The sequence below is a fragment of the Amblyraja radiata genome, chromosome 5 (genome assembly GCF_010909765.2).
Source record: "Amblyraja radiata isolate CabotCenter1 chromosome 5, sAmbRad1.1.pri, whole genome shotgun sequence".
NCBI lineage: Eukaryota > Metazoa > Chordata > Chondrichthyes > Rajiformes > Rajidae > Amblyraja > Amblyraja radiata.
Window position 1 is genome coordinate 6,068,350 of NC_045960.1, and position 15,723 is coordinate 6,084,072.

The following is a 15,723-nucleotide window of genomic DNA, read 5'->3' on the forward strand; positions in this document are numbered from 1 at the left end:
AAGAGACTGCAGACTGCAGATGCTGGTTTACGGATAAAAATACATTGTGCTGGAGTAACTCAGCGGGTGAGGCAACACATCTGGAGAACATGGACAGGAGTCTGAAGGGTCTCGACCTAAAACGTCACCTATTCCTTCTCTCTTGCCCAAAGATTAGAGCATCTTTGCTCCTGCCTGTCCCGCTGAGTCACTCCAGCATTTTGGTGTAAAAAAACAGCATCTGCAGTTTCTTCTTACACATGGACAGGTGATGTCTCGGGTCGGGGACTCTTGTGTCTTTGTTCCACTGTGCACTTTGCATCTTTTTCTGCAGTGTCTTACATCACTACACCGTGTGGTGTGATTAGAGTTGAGAATTGCTGGGTGCATAGATTTTTAAGACTCTTTTAAGGTGTGTGTGGGGAGGGACTGGAAACACGAAATAACTCTTCAGGGACCCCGACGGTCCTTGTAGTTTAGGCAGAGGTTCACTTGCACCTCATCTACTGTGTCCGTTGTTCAAGATGTGGACTCGCAAACATTGGCGAGACTGGGCGACTGGAAACACGAATGCAGGGGAGGAGGGTGTGCGAAAGCGCCGCATTTTGAACGCGTGGCCACAAACTGTGCCGGTGCAAAGGGCACTGTCCGTCGCTTTCTCATGATGTGCTTTTGCGTTGAAGGCGGAGCTTTAGAAGGAGTTGCTTGCTGTTGATCCCAAAGATTTTAGACTTTGGTTGATCCATTCTCGCAGCATGCAATAAATACAGTGACTGTGCGGGCAGACGATTTGCAGAGACTCCAATTGGATGCAATGTGATTGAAAGTGACTGGGTTTCAAGTTGCAGAAGGAATTTCAGTGGAGGGCAAGCTAATCTTTTTACAGGGAAGGCGAAAGATGCGACTTTTGCTCCGTTCTTGCATTCTGCAAACCAGACCAGCTAAGGTCTTCCTGAAGCATCGGTGTGGGATTCCGGACAGTCGCTGCTGCCCTTCGCTGCCGGGCTTGGTCAAGGGCTTGGTGCGGCCAGCTTCCAGCGGTGGAGATGGAGATGAAGGCGAGAGAGAAGCTGGCAATCCGGAACCCGGGAAGATTTGGTCCCTGCCTCGGTCACTATGGTCCCGGCGGCCGGGGCAAGGTGGTCCACCTCTCCGGAGACCTCCCTTGTCCCCGCTGGAAAGAGTTAGCAACATGATCCCCCGGCAGATGTTGAACAGGGAGGTGTTGCAGCTGAGCGAGCGACAACCGATGGGTCAGCATCAGGTTGGAGATGATTGCGGACACACATTGCAACCAGCCCCGGGATTACGGCTCCCATCCACGGCCGGGCAAGTGTCCTTTCAAGCCGGGGACTTGGTGCTGGCGGAGTTTCGCAGGAGGCACCGTTTGGAGTTGCAGAAGATGGTGTTGCTGGTGCCGGGTGAGGAGTTGCACTCCAATTGGGGCATGCTCGCCCACCAGCAGATACTGGGACATCTCCCGGGCCAGATCTTCAGGACCTCCACTGGTTCTCAGTTGGTCCTCAGAAGACCAACGCTGGAGGAATTCGTGCTGCTCATGAAGCGGGGCCCAGCCATTTCTTATCCAAAAGTATGATAAATCTTCATCATGAATTAAAAAAATAAATCAAACGATAAAGGGTGGTGGGTGTGTGGGACGAGGTGGTTGAGGCAGCTGCTATCATACCATTTAAGAGACATTTGGACAGGTACATGGATAGAACGGGTTTAGAGGGAGTGTTTAAGAAGGAACTGCAGATGCTGGAAAATCGAAGGTACACAAAAATGCTGGAGAAACTCAGACTGAAGAAGGGTTTCGGCCAAAAAGGTTGCCTATTTCCTTCGCTCCATAGATGCTGCTGCACCCGCTGAGTTTCTCCAGCTTTTTTGTGTACCTTCGGGTTTAGAGGGATATGGGCCAACGCAGGCAGGTGTGACTAGTGTAGATGCAGTGGCGGACTGGCCAGGGTGTCAGCTTGCCCGATGGCAAGTGGGCCCCTGATGAAGTGATAGCAAGTGATGGTAAGTGGGCCCCTGTTAAAGGATAGCATTGTAGTTGTGGGTGGGCCCCCTTTGTCTCCTGGCAACCAATATTTTTAGACCCAGTCCGCCACGGGACATGTTGGTCGATGTGGGCAAGTTCTCAAATTATAGGAGTAGAATTAGGCCATTCGCCTGCCTTCCCATTTTCCTACCTTCTCCCCATAACCCTTGACAAATCAAGAATTTGTCTGTCTCTGCCTGAAAAATATCTGCCGACGTGGCCACGGCCCTCTGTGGCAATGAGTTCCACAGATTAACTACTCTCTGACTAAAGAAGTTCCCCCTCACCTTGCTAAAAGAGCGATCTTTAATGCGGGCGGTGAGGCCTGTCTGGGCCGAAGGAGCCTCAGCGGCGGCGGCGATGTTGAGCCTCGGCAGAGGTGGGGCCTCAGCGGCAACGGGAGCCTCGGTGGCGGTGGAGCCTCGGGATCGACCCGCAATCAGCGGTCGATGAGCGTGGGGAGAGGGGAAGACAATGGGGACCCGGGGAGGGGGGTACACTCTAGTTTAGAATCCTCTGACCAGGGGATAAGTCTGTGTTTGTTTGTTCATTTGCTCCAGTGAAGGCGCTTTGCACACGCCAGCCAGACAACACTCGCTTGTCTTTTTCTTTTTGTGTTCACATTTAATTTCAAGTTTTAGTGTACCTTGTGTGTTGTGATTGTCAGCAGACCAATTTCCCTATGGGGATGAATAAAGTTCTATCGTATAGCTATCGTATGACCTCTGGTCCTAGACTCTCCCACCAGTGGAAACATTCTTTCCACATCCTGTAAATTTCAATGAGGTCCCCCCTCATTCTTCTAAACTCCAGTGAGTACAGGCCCAGTGCCGTCAAACGCTCATCATATGTTAACCCACTCATTCCTGGGATCATTCTTGTAAACCTCCTCTGGACCCTCTCCAGAGCCAGCACATCCTCCCTCAGATATGGGGCCAAAACTGCTCGCAGGACTGCAAATACGGCCTGACCTGCGTCTTATAGAGCCTCAGCATTACATCCCTGTTTTGTATTCTAGTCCTCTTGATATAAATGCTAGCATTGAATTTGTCTTCGTGAGGCAAGTTGGGCAGAAGGGTTTCCACGCTGTATGACTCTATGACTCTGCTTCTTCAAGGATGCCACCACCATGTTGATGATGATGGATATAGGTGATGGGGACTCTGTTTTAGAGTCTGGTTCTGGTTCGGGAGCAATGACTCTCTTCCTGTCCCGTGCAGGTAAGATATGAAATGGGATCCTTGATAAGTGAATTACTTTTAATGCTGGTGTATGGGGTACGCGATCGCAGGTCGGCACGGACTCGGTGGGTTGAAGGGCCTGTTTCTCTAAAGTAAAGTCCAAATGAAATATTTAATAGTTTTTATTTTCCCCCCATCTCTAAGTTTACCATTGATGAATTGGTTCTATTGCTCTGCATAACATTTTTTTTACATTGTTTTCAACTACTTAAATATGGAATTCATCTCTGGCCTTTATCCAAGCATCTGACTATCAAAATAAGCCTCGCCTGTATCCACCTGTCACTTGCTAGGCTTTATCCTGCCCCTCCTCTCTTCCAGCTTTCTTCTCTCCTCCCACTATAATCAGTCTGAAGAAGGGTCTCGAAACGAAACGTCACCTATTCCTTCACTGCCTCACCCGCTGAGTTTCTCCAGCATTTTTGTCTACTTTCTCCAGAGATGCCGCTGAGTTAGTCATAGGTATACACAAAACGCTGGAGTCACTCAGCGGGACAGGCAGCATCTCTGGAGAGAAGGAATGGGTGACGTTTCGGGTCGATGTCGGGGAAGTGGGCGGTCCAGGGATAAAATGTAGCGGAGGCAGTAAGACATGCAACTGGGCGGGGACGGAGAGAGAGGGAACGCAAGGGCTACTTGAAGTAAGGCATTGGGCCTGTACTCCCTGGAGTATTTGAAGGATGAGGGGACACCTCAGAAACTTACTGAATAGTGAAAGGCCTGGATAGAGTGGATGTGGAGAGTCTAGGACTAGAGGTCATAGCCTCAGAATTAAAGAACATTTCTTTAGGAAGGAGATGAGGAGGAATTTCTTTAGTCAGAGGGTGGTGAATCTGTGGAATTAATTGCCACAGACGGCTGTGGAGGCCAGGTCAATGGATATTTTTAAGGCATAGATAGATTCTTGATTAGTGCGGGTGTCGGGGGTTATGGGGAGAAGTTAGGAGGGAGAGATAGAACAGCCATGATTGAATGGTGGAATAAACTTGATGGGCCAAATGGCCTAATTCTGCTCCTATCCCTTATGAGCTGATGCAGTTTGTTTTCTGTCTCCCTCACAGTGGGGCCTTCGGGACATGTATATAGTTTTGAAGTGAGAAAGGATCACCACGAGAGAGCTAAAAGTAATTATCAATGCTGGCGGAATGCCTATGAAGTGGCCCGTGAGAAAGAGTGGCCGAATAATGTGGACTTCATTAACAAAGATATCGTGTTGGCCACTGATGATATCCAGGGAACGATGTTTGATGCTGTAAGTCACCTATATGGTTATCGATCCAAATGCTTCCCTTAGGCCTGACTTTGTAATAAAGGTTAATGATTTGCAAGCTAGGAATTTGCTAAATGATGCAACTTTAACTTTGTTCATGTTATTTTATATATATTTATACAGTGTGGAAACAGGCCCTTCGCCCCACCGAGTCCGCGCTGACCACTAACACTATCCTACACACTTGGGACAATTTACAATTTTACTGGGATGTCAGGACTGTCTTATGAAGAAAGACTGGATAGACTTGGTTTATACTCTCTAGAATTTAGGAGATTGAGAGGGGATCTTATAGAAACTTACAAAATTCTTAAGGGGTTGGACAGGCTAGATGCAGGAAGATTGCTCCCGATGTTGGGGAAGTCCAGGACAAGGGGTCACAGCTTAAGGATAAGGGGGAAATCCTTTAAAACCGAGATGAGAAGAACTTTTTTCACACAGAGAGTGGTGAATCTCTGGAACTCCCTGCCACAGAGGGTAGTCGAGGCCAGTTCATTGGCTATATTTAAGAGGGAGTTAGATGTGGCCCTTGTGGCTAAGGGGATCAGAGGGTATGGAGAGAAGGCAGGTACGGGATACTGAGTGGATGATCAGCCATGATCATATTGAATGGCGGTGCAGGCTCGAAGGGCCGAATGGCCTACTCCTGCACCTAATTTCTATGTTTCTATGTTTCTATGTTTACTGAAGCCAAATAACTGGCACGACAAACCTGCACGTGTGGGAGGAAACCGGAGCACCCAGAGAAAACCCACGCAGACACAGGGAGAACGTGCAAACTCCGTAAAGACAGTACCCGTAGTTAGGTTCGAACCCAAGTTCCTGACACTGTGAGGCAGCAACTCTACCGCTGTGCCACCGTGCCACCCTATAACCATGTCTTTATTTTCCTCCTGTCACTAGTCATTGGTCACTATCTTTGTCCTATCTCTAACGTGACACCTACAACTCCGCACACTAACCATGGCTTAACCACCAGTTTGAACAATTTTATTAGACTTCAACACAGCCAGTCCCATTTGCTTCTCTTGTGCTGTATACCATAAACATCTAGACTTAAGAAATTGTTTTGTTTTAATTTTTGGTATTTTCTGTTCCTTCAATCCCACTTCATATACTTGTCTGAAGAAGGGCCTTGACTGTCATATGTTGAAAGAATGGAGCAGCTGGGCTTGTATACACTGGAATTTAGAAGGATGAGAGGGATTATATTATTGAAACATATAAGATTATTAAGGGTTTGGACACGCTAGAGGCAGGAAACTTGTTGGGGGAGTCCAGAACCAGGGGGCCACAGATTAAGAATAAGGGGTAGGCCATTTAGAACGGAGATGAGGAAAAACTTTTTCACCCAGAGAGTTGTGAATCTGTGGAATTCTCTGCCTCAGAAGGCAAATGGAGGCCAATTCTCTGGATGCTTTTAAGAGAGAGAGAGAGCTCTTAAAGATAGCGGAGTTAAAGGATATGGAGAGAAGGCAGGAACGGGATACTGATTGGGGATGATCAGCCATGATCACAGTGAATGGCGGTGCTGGCTGGATGAGCTGATTGGCCTACTCCTGCATCTATTGTCTATTGACCTGAAACGTCACCCATTCCTTCTCTCCAGAGAGACTGCCTGTCCTGCTGAGTTACTCCAGCATTTTGTGTCTATCTTCATATTCTTTCTATTGAGTTTGCTGTTTTAAACAGTTGTGAACCATATAATATCAGAGCTTTCCATGTTGAATTGAATCTTCTCCGTCGACCCATTCTTCTGACCGGATCTGCAGCTGAATTGTAATGCATGTTAAACTTCCCATCTTTTTGCATCTTTGCAGATTAGTTTGGATATGCGGAGCCCACAACTGGCTTTACCTGCCATCCACGTTCACCTCAAACAAGGCGGAGTGTGTGCCGTGTATCTCGCAAAGTAAGTGTAGAAACGTTTGGGCCATTTTTACTGCCGTTGTTCCCACGAGAAACAAGTCATATGCATTTCTGAAGTATGGGTGGCATAGATTGGGGAGACAGACAATAGACGCAGGACTAGGCCATTCGGCCCTTCGAGCCAGCACCAATGTAATCATGGCTGATCATGCCCAATCAGTACCCCGTTCCTGTCTTCTCCCCATATCCGACTCCGCTTTTTTTAAGAGCCCTATCTAGCTCTCTCTTGAAAGTATCCAGAGAACCCACCTCCTCCGCCCTCTGAGGCAGAGAATTCCACAGACTCACTACTCTCCGTGAGAAAAAGTGTTTCCTCGTCTCCGCTCTAAATGGCTTACTCCTTATTCTTAAACTGTGGCCCCTGGTTCTGGACTCCCCCAACATCGGAAACATGTTTCCTGCCTCTAGCATGTCCAAACCCTTAACAATCTTATAATTTGACAGTCAGAACCTTTTTCCTAGGGTGGAAATGTTCAATAGATCAGGGAGAGGCACAGAGTCTCTTGCCCAGAGTAGGGGAATGGAGGACCAGAGGACATACAGTGGCTTGCAAAAGTTTTCAAACCCCTTGAACTTTTCCACGTTTTGTCACGTTACAACCACAAAGGTAAATGTATTTTATTGGGATTTAATGTGATAGACCAACACAAAGTGGCGCATAATTGTGAAGTGGAAGGAAAATGATACATGGTTTTCAAATTTTTTTACAAAAAAAAAACTGAAAAGTGTGGCATGCAAAAGTATTCAGCCCCCTTTACTCTGATACCCCTAAATAAAATCCAGTGCAACCAATTGCCTTCAGAAGTCACCTAATTAGTAAATAGAGTCCACTTGTGTGTAATCTAATCTCAGTATAAATACAGCTGTTCTGTGAAGGCCTCAGAGGTTTGTTAGAGAACATTAGTGAACAAACAGCATCATGAAGCCCAAGGAACACACCAGACAGGTAATGGATAAAGTTGTGGAGAAGTTTAAAGCAGGGTTAGGTTATAAAAAAATATCCCAAGCTTTGAACATCTCACGGAGCACTGTTCAATCCATCATCCGAAAATGGAAAGAGTATGGCACAACTACAAACCTACCAAGACATGGCCGTCCACCTAAACTGACAAACCGGGCAAGGAGAGCATTGATCAGAGAAGCAGCCAAGGTAACTCTGGAGGAGCTGCAGAGATCCACAGCTCAGGTGGGAGAATCTGTCCACAGGACAACTATTAGTCGTGCACTCCACAAATCGGGCCTTTATGGAAGAGTGGCAAGAAGAAAGCCATTGTTGAAAATAAGCCATAAGAAGTCCCGTTTGCAGTTTGCCACAAGCCATGTGGGGGACACAGCAAACATGTGGAGGAAGGTGATCTGGTCAGATGAGACCAAAATTGAAGTTTTTGGCCTAAATGCAAAACGCTATGTGTGGCGGAAAACTAACACTGCACATCACCCTGAACACACCATCTCCACTGTGAAACATGCTGTTGGCAGCATCATGCTGTGGGGATGCTTTTCTTCAGCAGGGACAGGGAAGCTGGTCAGAGTTGATGGGAAGATGGATGGAGCCAAATACAGGGCAATCTTGGAAGAAAACCTGTGAGTCTGCAAAAGACTTGAGACTGTGGCGGAGGTTCACCTTCCAGCAGGACAACTACCCTAAACATACAGCCAGAGCTACAATGGAATGGTTTAGATCAAAGCATATTAATGTGTTAGAATGGCCCAGTCAAAGTCCAGAACTAAATCCAATTGAGAATCTCTGGCAAGACTTGAAAATTGCTGTTCACAGACGCTCTCCATCCAATCTGACTGAGCTTGAGCTATTTTGCAAAGAAGAATGGGCAAAAATTTCAGTCTCTAGATGTGCAAAGCTGGTAGAGACATACCCCAAAAGACTTGCAGCTGTAATTGCAGCGAAAGGTGGTTCTACAAAGTATTGACTCAGGGGGGCTGAATACTTTTGCACGCCACACTTTTCAGTTTTTTATTTGTAAAAAAATTTGAAAACCATGTATCATTTTCTTTCCACTTCACAATTTTGCATCACAATCTATCACATAAAATCCCAATAAAATATATTTACGTTTGTGTTTGTAACGTGACAAAATGTGGAAAAGTTCAAGGGGTATGAAAACTTTTGCAAGCCACTGTAGGTTCAAGGTGAAGGGGAAAAGATTTAATAGGAATCTGAGGGGTAACTTTTTTTACAGCGGGACAGGCAGCATCTCTGGGGAGAATGAATGGGTGACGTTTCGTGTCGAGACCCTTCTTCAGACCCGAAAAATCACCCATTTCTTCTCTCCAGAGATGCTGCCTGTCCCGCTGAGCTACTCCAGCTTTTTGTGCCTATCTTCAGTTAATACCAGTATCTGTGGTTCCTTCCTGCGCTGTTTCTGTGCTGTATGACTTTGGCATCACCATATCTTTGGACTTTATACTGCAGAGGCTATGAATCGAAGCGTGTTAATGTTAATGTATAGAACGCAGACCGGTACAGCACAGGAACAGCTTCATCGGCCCCACAATGTCTGTGCTGAACATGATGCCTAGTTGCCTGTACATAATCCATTTCCTTGTATATCCATGTGCCTGTCGAAAACTCTATTTAATGGCGCTATCGTATCTGCCTCCACCACCTCCACTGGCAACGCGTTCCAGGCACTCGCCATACTCATTGTAAAAAAAAAAAAAAACTTGCCCCGCACATCCCCTTTAAACTTCCCCCCCTCTCACCTTAAAGCCATGCCTTTTGGTATTTTATATTTTATATAAAAGGTTGACTATCTACCCTATCTTTGCCTCTCATAATTCTATGTACTTTTTTTTAGCTAAAGGTGCTGCACAAATTAATTTATGGGTAGAGGAATGAGCAGCTTAACGAGATTGTAGAGTTTCGTTGTTGGTTAGTTTGTTGTCACGTGTACCGAGGTACAGTGAAAAGCTTTTTTTTATTGAGTACTAACCAGTCAGCGGAAAGACAATACATAATTTCAAGCAAGCTGTCCAGAATGTACCCTTACAGAATAAAGGGAATAACGTTTAGTGGAATATAAACTCCAGTAAAGTCCAATTGAGGCAGTGCAGCGTAGGTTCACGAGATTGATCCCTGGGATGGCGGGACTATCATATGAGGAAAGATTGAAAAGACTAGACTTGTATTCACTGGAGTTTAGAAGGGTGAGGGGGGATCTTATAGAAACATATAAAATTATAAAAGGACTGGACAAGCTAGATGGAGGAAAAATGTTCCCAATGTGGGGCGTGTCCAGAACCAGGGGCTCCGTCTTAGAATAAAGGGGAGGTCATTTAAGACTGTGAGAAAAAACTTTATCACCCATAGAGTTGTGAATTTATGGAATTCCCTGCCACAGAGGGCAGTGGAGGCCAAATCACTGGATGGATGTAAGAGAGAGTTAGATAGAGCTCTAGGGGCTAGTGGAGTCAAGGGATATGGGGAGAAGGCAGGCACGGGTTATTGATAGTGGACGATCAGCCATGATCATGATGAATGGCGGTGCTGGCTCGAAGGGTCTCGGGTCTCGGGTCTCGGGTCTCGTGACCTTGAAGGGTCTCGACCCGAAACGTCGCCCATTCTTTCTCTCCTGAGATGCTGCCTCACCCGCTGAATTACTCCAGCATTTAGTGTCTACCTTCGATTTAAACCAGCATCTGCAGTTCTTTCTTACACAAAAAGCCTTTCACCGTACCTCAGCAACACGTGACAATAATAAACAAAAGTGACATTAATAATTTCAATTTGTCAGATGTCTGGCAAATATTAACGAGGTTCCAAGATACTGTAGTTCTCTGACCACCTATTTCTAGCATTACCCAGGTCATTGACCTGCTGGAAGGGATCCGCAGCGCTGGGTTGCCCCTCGCGTGTGAGAAGATCCTTGAGGTCGTTCACAGGGACTGGTTTGTGGCTCCTGCTGTGCGGAAGGATGGCAGCACGGCCCCACGGGTAGAACCACAAAGGAACGTGGATGATCTTGCGCATGAGGAAGAAAACGACACAGCCCAGGATCATGGTAAAGTATGACGTTAATTAAAACTTAATTACATTCAACTTTAAAATGAAGGTTGCTGTTCAGTGTGTGTAGCTTAAACATTCTGTCAACCACTCCCACTGTCAAAATTATTAGATTTAAAATGTTGCCCTCGGGGGGCGGAAATCCTGGGGGGGGGGGCAGGGGAGGCACGCTTTGAGAGGTGGGGACAATCCCCCCCCCATGTTTTGTAATCTGGACTTTATCGGCCGCTTTCTAAGGGCTGAATCGGCCCGTTCGCGGGGCCTTTCAGCGCCCGGCGCGGCTTAAAATCAAACTGCTGCATCGAGGCGATCGAGGCTCCCGATGTTGAAGTCCCCGCCGTCCGATGAAAGGCCCCGCGAACGGGCCGATTCAAGCCCACGGCCGAAGCCTCGCGAGTGTGTGCGCATGTGCGCGCGCACGGCCGCCAAGAAATTGTGTCCCCCGCGTGTTTTGACAGCGATTTCCATGCCTGGTTGCCCGTGCGTACTATGTTCAGTACAATCAAGTATGAGGGACTGCATGGTCGATGCACTAAGGACTGTTTTATCAGGAGGAATTAAATGTTTGATACCTCCATTTCGGGTGGCGCAGCGGTAGAGTTGCTGCCTTACCGCGCCAAAAATCCAGGTTCAATCCTAACTACGGCTGCTGTCTGTACGAAGTTTGTACGTTCTCCTTGTGACTGCGTGGGTTTTCCCCGAGTGTCTCCGTTTTCCTCCCACACTCCAAAGATGTGCAGGTTTGTAGATTAATAGGCTTCTGTAAATTGTCCCCAGTGTGTGCGATAGTGCTAGTGTACGGGGTGGTCTCGGTGGGCCAAAGGGCCTGTTTCCACGCTGTATCTCTAAAATCCCTCCAACCAAATGAAATTTTACCTTTTGTGAAAACATCAAGAAAGCTTACTCTGAGTAACAAAGCTATTAAGAGGGAAGAATCCTGACTTTGCCACTCAAAGCTAAGGTTACAAACTTCATCTGGGGCGATAACCAAATGCTGAATCGGTTTAGTTCTTTCAGTCTGAGGGGTTTTAAAACGTGTCTTCATGCTTATTATTTTGGTCTGACATAGATTCAGAGCCTTCCATGCTTTCATTGACTGAATGAAAGATACAGCATGGAAACGGACCCTCATCACACTGAGTCCAGGCCGATCATCGATCACCCCTTATACTAGTTCTATGTTATCCCACATTTCACATCACTCCCTACACGCTAGATGCTTTCAAGAGAGAGCTAGATAGGGCTCTTAAAAATAGCGGAGTCAGGGGATATGGGGAGAAGGCAGGAACGGGGACTGATTGGGGATGATCAGCCATGATTGCATTGAATTGCGGTGCTGGCTCGAAGGGCCAAATGGCCTACTCCTGCACCTATTGTCTATAGACAGGTACATGGATAGGACAGGTTTAGTGGGATATGGGCCTAACGCAGGCAGGTGGGACCAGTGTAGATGGGACATTTTGGCCAGTCTGAGCTGTAGGGTCTGTTTCCACGCTGTAAAACTCTGACTCAATGACATGTTTTGCATTAAATGCAGGTGAAGAGGATGATACTAAATCTTTTTGCACAGTGCCTTATGTGGCCAGACCTCATCATGAGCAAGTTTCTCACACAGGTAAGTCCAGTTCATTGCGTTATATTTTCCCCATATATTTTGTTTTCAAATTCTCAACTTGAAGTCATATATTTGATGCAAGTGGCCACCCCTCTTCTTAAGACTGTAAATAAACAATAACCAGGGAATCCACTTATAGACAATAGGTGCAGGAGTAGGCCATTCGGCCCTTCGAGCCAGCACCGCCATTCAATGTGATCATGGCTCATCATCCCCAATCAGTACCCCGTTCCTGCCTTCTCCCCATATTCCCTGACTCCGCTATGTTTAAGAGCCCTATCTAGCTCTCTCTTGAAAGCATCCAGAGAACCTGCCTCCACCGCCCTGCGTGGCAGAGAATTCCACAGACTCGCCACTCTCTGTGAGAAAAAGTGTTTCCTCGTCTCCGTTCTAAATGGCTTACTCCTTATTCTTAAATTGTGGCCCCTGGTTCTGGATCCCCCAACATCGGGAACATGTTTCCTGCCTCTAGCGTGTCCAAGCCCTTAACAATCTTATATGTTTCAATAAGATACCCTCTCATCCTTCTAAAGTCCAGAGTATACAAGCCCAGCTGCTCCATTCTCTCAGCATATGACAGTCCTGCCATCCCGGGAATTAACCCTGTAAACCTAGGCTGCACTCACTCAACAGCAAGAAGGTCCTTCCTCAAATTAGGGGACCAAAACTGCACACAATACTCCAGGTGTGGTCTCACTAGGGCTCTGTACAACTGCAGAAGGACCTCTTTGCTCCTATTTCTTGATGAAGAGCCAGTGCTGGATGGAAAACAATAACTTTAAATTCCCAGAGAGTAGATACATTCCACCACAATGATCCTTATCCCTCCATTTCCCTGCAAGATCCCCATTTCCTTCTGTTTTGCTTTGCTGGCAATGCCCATAACCTTCTGTACAAACAAATGTAAAAATGCACAACTGTGAAATGAAGACAGTTGTACAAGAGCCATGGAAATAGTAGAACTTCGATTTGCTTTGAGGACAGAGAGAATAGAGGAGAAGTAGAGAGTTGTAGACACAGCCCAGCCCGTCACACAAACCAGCCTTCTTTCCATTGACTCCAACTACACCACGCAAGGCCAGCGGCATAATCAAGGACGAGTCACTCCCTCTTCTCCCCTCAGGCAAGAGGTACAGAAGGGTGAAAACACACACACACCTTCAGATTCAGGGACAGTTTCTTCCCAGCTGTTATCAGGCGACTGAACCATCCTATATCCAGTGGTTCAAATATTCTTATTATGCATAAAGTTGTTCTATTTGTATTAAACAATCTGCTGTTTCTTCCTAAAATAGCTTTCCTTACCAAGTTGAGAAAACTTAAGCCTGCTCTTCAGTGAACCCAAGGAATTCATGTGCTGGATGTATATTGTACACAAAACTATAAATAAAATTTTATTTTTTTGTACTTTCTCATATTTGCATTGCAGTATTTTTACAAATATTGTACATTTACAGGGAGGCAGGACAAAAATAGAAAATTATTTGAACAGAGGATGACCAGAAAATAGTTTCATTGTCCACAAAGAGAAACATGTTTGCTAGTGGACAGATAGTTAATTAAGGACTATAAACAGTAACATTCCAACAAAAAGGAAAAATAGAAATGTTAATCAAATTTATAAATGTGAGACCCAAATCAAACCTTGTTGTAATAATTAATGCAGCAACGGAATATTCTAACCACTTATACACTGATAGTAACTGACTGATTCTGAAAATCCCTGATGAGTTTTTTTAAAAACTCCATTCATTTTTATGCAGGGATTTTGCCCAGGGTTATGTCTTAATTTATCCCAGCAGAGGTTCTTAAGGTGCACACTGAAAAATCACCACCAGCGATGTGAGTCACTGGGTTATTAAGAAATGGTCCCTTAGTTGCTGGTTATGAACAAGGAAGTGTAAAGCACTCAGTTTTACAATTCCAGTATACTTGCAGTAGAAGGGACCTGGCTTTAAATGGAGGCTCACTCTCCCTCGCATCAGCACATTTCCATGGCTGCGAAGCGAATATTATTTTCGAAGTACTCTCACTCCTCATTTCCGTTAAACCAGTCCATGGATCGGTCCTTTCCACCAGCGTTGTATTTTCTTTCTCCGTTTTGTGTGGTTTGATTATCTGAAAGAGGGGGGCAAATGTTTTAAAATGTAATTGGTTAAATGCAATGCAAAACAAACCCCAAAATGACCAGTGTACATGCAGTACTGTATGTAAGGAGTACTGAAATACAGACAACTGGCAAAATAGCGTCACGCAGTAAAATTAAAAAAGGTATTGTGCTAAAATTGTTTCATTCACTCATGTTGAATTTAGATACGGGACAGAAACAAATTTACATACATTTTAAAGAAAGTGGAGAGGGTCTTATGTTGATAGTGATATAGCCCAGTGCTTCTTAAACTGGTGAATGGTTCACCCAAGGGTGAATGAAATTATTGTGGGGTGAATGACTTAATTTATTCAGATATTTATATATTTTTTCTATCCTTAAAGGCATTGCCATTAAAGTGGTTAGTAAGCTCTTATTGGTTTTAATGGCAGTGGAGCTGGAAATTTAATATGTTGTTTTCCCCTCAATAACCTATGGTTTTCTAATTTCAAAGTAGCAGGATATTTCCCAAATTTACTGTAATATAACCTTTTCGGGAAGACCATGGTTTTTTGAGCTAGTTTTCCAACAAAAGAACTGCAGTAATCAAAGCCCGAAAGGGTAGGATGGGGCTGAAGCCCAGTGTTTAGACGTTGGAATGGTTTTATATCATTCTTATTACACCCCAGCAGTATGAACATTGACTTCTCCAGTTTCAGGTAGTCCTTGCTTTCTCCCCTCCCCTTCCCAGCTCTCCCACAGCCTACTGTCTCCGCCTCTTCCATTCTACTTCCCGCCCCCACCACACCCGACATCAGTCTGAAGCAAAGATCCTATAGCGGAGCAAGATGGACCACTCCTGCTAAATGCAATGGGCTGACGTGCAGTACGTAACGGAGCGGAACGTGGGCCTTTTTTTCATCCATTTCCGTAACCGGGCCCAACCCGACCCGACTCGCAGTGTAATCAACGTTGCGGGGGAACAGTTTGTGTTAATAAATTAAAATTCTGAAAATGAGAAGATTTTTACCAAATAACTTTACGAGGATGTTTCCGTAACCGGCTTGTCTCCGCACTATTATCCTAAGGGATCTTTGGTGCGGAGACGGAAGCCGGTTACGGAAATGGGGCCTTAAATTACCCATGAATCTGCCCATGACCGTACTACGTCTTTTTCGTCAAGTGGGCCATCTTGCTCGCTATAGGATCTTTGGTCTGAAGAAGGGTCTCGACCCGAAAGGTCACCTATTCCTTCGCTCAATAGATGCTGCCTCACCCGCTGAGTTTCACCAACATTTTTATCTAGCTTCGATTTTTCCAGCATCTGCAGTTCCTTTTCAACTTTCCAACTCCAGTGGTAATTAAACTTTTTGTTTTTCACTCCTAGTTTTTTATACATATTTTTATAATGTTCAAAAAGTTAAATAAAATAAACACTTAAGAAATTAGTTGATTTATGTTTTTTGTTCATGTGACAAAATAAATAAAATAAATTATATATAAAATTATACACAAGGGAGAATAAGACAAAAATT

The 15,723-nt window shown here is 45.4% G+C and overlaps 2 protein-coding genes across 4 annotated transcripts in view; one reads left to right on the forward strand and one right to left on the reverse strand.

The window, feature by feature from the left end:
* The first annotated feature begins 726 nt into the window (after nucleotides 1–726).
* Nucleotides 727–13,511, forward strand: trmt61b (tRNA methyltransferase 61B). Of its 2 annotated transcripts, none has more exons than XM_033020552.1 (7): nucleotides 727–1,570; nucleotides 3,141–3,243; nucleotides 4,326–4,516; nucleotides 6,355–6,446; nucleotides 10,277–10,487; nucleotides 12,022–12,099; nucleotides 13,395–13,511. In XM_033020552.1, exons 1-7 carry the CDS (start codon nucleotides 878–880, stop codon nucleotides 13,410–13,412), a joined length of 1,386 nt encoding a protein of 461 aa, XP_032876443.1. In that variant the 5' UTR covers nucleotides 727–877; the 3' UTR covers nucleotides 13,413–13,511. The 2 variants fall into 2 exon arrangements, with proteins under 2 accessions (XP_032876443.1, XP_032876442.1); XM_033020551.1 differs by having other exon boundaries at nucleotides 10,277–10,482.
* The window catches only part of spdya (speedy/RINGO cell cycle regulator family member A), a 33,979-nt gene continuing 31,723 nt past the window's right edge, over nucleotides 13,468–15,723 (reverse strand). The window contains exon 8 of one of the 2 annotated variants that reach the window (XM_033020554.1): nucleotides 13,468–14,217. In XM_033020554.1, the coding sequence (XP_032876445.1) occupies nucleotides 14,129–14,217 (89 nt within the window). In that variant the 3' untranslated portion in view covers nucleotides 13,468–14,128. The remainder of the gene's footprint in view (nucleotides 14,218–15,723) is intronic. The other variant, XM_033020555.1, reaches the window with a different exon arrangement.